Source organism: Dipodomys merriami, unplaced genomic scaffold (genome assembly GCF_024711535.1).
Source record: "Dipodomys merriami isolate MVZ:Mamm:240054 unplaced genomic scaffold, mDipMer1.0.p SCAF_62, whole genome shotgun sequence".
Lineage (NCBI taxonomy): Eukaryota > Metazoa > Chordata > Mammalia > Rodentia > Heteromyidae > Dipodomys > Dipodomys merriami.
Window position 1 is genome coordinate 7,900,015 of NW_027206202.1, and position 3,166 is coordinate 7,903,180.

Genomic DNA, 3,166 nt, shown 5'->3' on the forward strand with positions numbered 1-3,166 from the left:
CAAAACATTTAAAAATACTAAGTGATATATAATGCACCTTTATTTAACAGATATATAATGTGAATATTGAAGTAACTTCCAAATTTTTACTATGAATGACCTTGCTTTTGGAATTGTTTCAAAGGAATTTTACTGTAGGGCAAACTTGGTTTCAAAAAGAAAAATAACCTTTCATAAAAAATTCAAATATTCTCAGGTCTCTTTGTATCCATCATTTATCAATTCTGATTTTGATCAGATTCTATTTGATGTGTGGCTTGCATATGTTACAGCATACTGGTAAAAACTTCATTTGAACCAAGTAATATTACAAGGGGAGAAAGATATACAATGAAAAAACAAATGAAGGCAATCTATTTAAAAATGCTTATAATGTAGGTGTTGGTGATTCATGTTTGTAATTCTTGTTAGTTAGGAAGCCAAAAATTGAAGGACTGAACTACAGCTGCACAGAATGATGTGCACCTATCATTCCCATGTAGAAGCTGACATTGGGCAGATCTCAATGCTAAGCCAACCCATAGAGAAAATGTCCAGAGACTTTTTCTATAGAAGGAAGCTGGACACAGTAGTGAATAGCTAGAGATTACAGATGGCAGCTCAGGTGCATATTTTGCAGAAAATAGAACCCTAAAACTATCCAGCAAAGAACAGTGCTGTAATTATGGGTTTATGGGATCATGGCAGTCTTATAAACAGAAGGCCCTGAGTTAAACCCCCAAAGACTGCCAAAATCACTAGCATCATAATAAATAAAAGTGTATACCGACTTTTGTGAATGCATTCACTCCCAAAATGCTTAAATTATGCTCCATTTAGACTTTTGTTTAGTGGGCCTGGGTACTGTATCTTAGTTCTTGTGTTCAAGAGTGGCTCTCTACCACTTGAGTCAGAGCTCCGTTTCTGGACACTGCTCAGATTCCTAATTTGAGAAGATTATGCTAATTTAATATTGCAACTTTCACCATCAGGTCTCTCTTCAAACTGCATTTCAAGCTGGGAGGTAGAGGGTATGAGAAAGGAAATCAAATTTTGCTGCAGGTCAAAATAATTTTCCAAAATGCACAGTTTGCCATGGACTCAGCAAGTCTTCATCAGAGCAGAGGGGTCAATGTGGCACATTTCCACTCCCATCAGGTGATCAGGGACAAGCTGAAGTAACAACAGATGGAGCTTAGGACTGAAGCTTGCAGGGTGGACACTGGAGATCCAGAAATCCGTGGTACTTCATGCTGGCATCAGACAAGCTACCATCGAGTAATCCTCTCCTGAGAGACTTCCCCAAGTCTGATTGTCTGTCAAGCACAATTTAAAACCTGTTCCAAATCCTCTTCCTAGATGAATGGCTTGGAGTGAGGGTAAACTTGCCAACCTGCTTTGTCTGGTTTCATGAGGCAGCAGCATATATTATCCAGACTGATTCAAAAGAATTAATTCGAAGACAATGCTTAAAATTTTTAATCTGGCATTTTTACTGTTCTGACTGTACCTTAACTATGGCATAAGGGATTTGCTAATTTGAAAACTGCAGTGCCAATATCCCCAATGGTGTCTGCAAACCACTTGATGTACTTTTGCCACTTGGAAGAATTTTCTTGTACCCAATTGTTCACTCTGGAAACAGGAGAAGCACATCTGGTTTCACCCTCAGGGAGACCTTCATGCCAGGTAGGTGGCCTTGCAGACAGCTGGGACAAGGGGACAGGTAGGTCCAGCCCACTGGGGAAAGCAGTTTGTGGTTCCCCTTTAAAACCTCTGGCTTCACACATGGAGGGCCTTCCTGATACCCAGAGCTCTCCCTTGCGGTGTTATCCTCTGTGGCTGTTTGGGGCTCCAGGCCATCTTTTTGGCCAGTCCCACCTGAGAGTTTCCCTAGCAAACTTCTTCTGCAGGAATAGTGGTCACACACACACACACACACACACACACACACACACACACACACACACACACACACACACACACACAGCATCACAAGGCATCACACGGCCTCATGACCTGGCTCAGAGCAGCTGGGGCTGAACTTTTTCCTATCAGCTCCTTCAGACCCAGGGACACTTTGCTGGCCCAGTGAAGCAAGAGGCCAGCCTGGCTCCAACCACGCTCCAACCACGCTTCACGTCTGTTGCTCATCCTGGAAATTTCCACTGCCATCAACCCTAGGTGGCTTTACCCCCACATGTGCAGAGCAGGGGCTCCCCTTCTGTGTCTGATTCTTAAGGCTACACCACAGTGTGTCCAAGTCATCCCCTCCCAGCCTCTGGGCTTCTGCCAGGCAGGTGTCCAGGGTCCCTTTTCCATCGTTCATGTTTGTTTTCTCTGATGCAATGAGCCTGGGGAGGGGGCACCTGAGAGTCTGGCAGAGGGGGTTTCAGTGGATCTCAATATGAACCTACAGGTGCAACGTTGAGCATCATGGAAGCCATGATGTACTGGCAGCAGAATTTGATGCTCAGCCACCAAGCCAGGTTGAAGAAGATGAGCAGCGTGTGGATCAGCCCCTTGCAGAAGACCCCATATGAGCAGGGAGCAGCCGAGTGCGACAGCCGGACAGCCAGGCCCAACAGCACCGCCAGATAGGAACTGGCGCTCCTATGGCCCACCTGCCCATCAGCCCTTCTTCCCTCCCCCCTTGCTCTCCAAGCCGCTTTGCCCAGGCCTTCACCCCAGATCTGGGCTGTGCTCTGGGAGGCAGGGAGGAAGGTGGTAGTGCCCGCGGGCTTGCAGGCGGACTGGGAACCAAGTCCATGCATCAAGCTTCTTTCGGGCAAGACAAGTTTTTTTTTATAGGCAAGCTACATCCCCCTGATAAATGATAGCAATACGCAAAAGCATCCATGTCTCCAACCACCCAAAGCTATTTTATCCATGTGAAAAGAGCTCATAAAAATCTCAAAGATGGTAACATCTTTTTCTAAAAAGAAGCAAGGAACAATTCATTCCCATGAGGAAAAAAGCCCCACATACCAAGAATGTTTGTTGAACTCAGCATGTTTACTATACTTATAAATAAAAATATCATATATATTTTATGCATACAGTGCACCGTAAATATTGATTGATATTTGTTAAAAAAAAGATAGGCCTGTAAATTTGACAGTTCTGAGTTTTCTCATTTGTACAAGTTTATGTATTTCTGTCTCCGTGGACTCAAGCTGTTAACCAC

At 44.2% G+C, this 3,166-nt stretch overlaps 1 protein-coding gene across 1 annotated transcript; it reads right to left on the minus strand.

Moving 5' to 3' along the window:
- Window positions 1–1,476: 1,476 nt before the first annotated feature.
- On the minus strand, window positions 1,477–2,308 carry Fam220a (family with sequence similarity 220 member A). Its single transcript, XM_070003970.1, is given in 3 exon segments — window positions 1,477–1,525; window positions 1,528–1,688; window positions 2,121–2,308. Coding segments are annotated over 3 exon segments (384 nt in total). The 3' UTR covers window positions 1,477–1,490.
- Window positions 2,309–3,166: the final 858 nt, after the last annotated feature.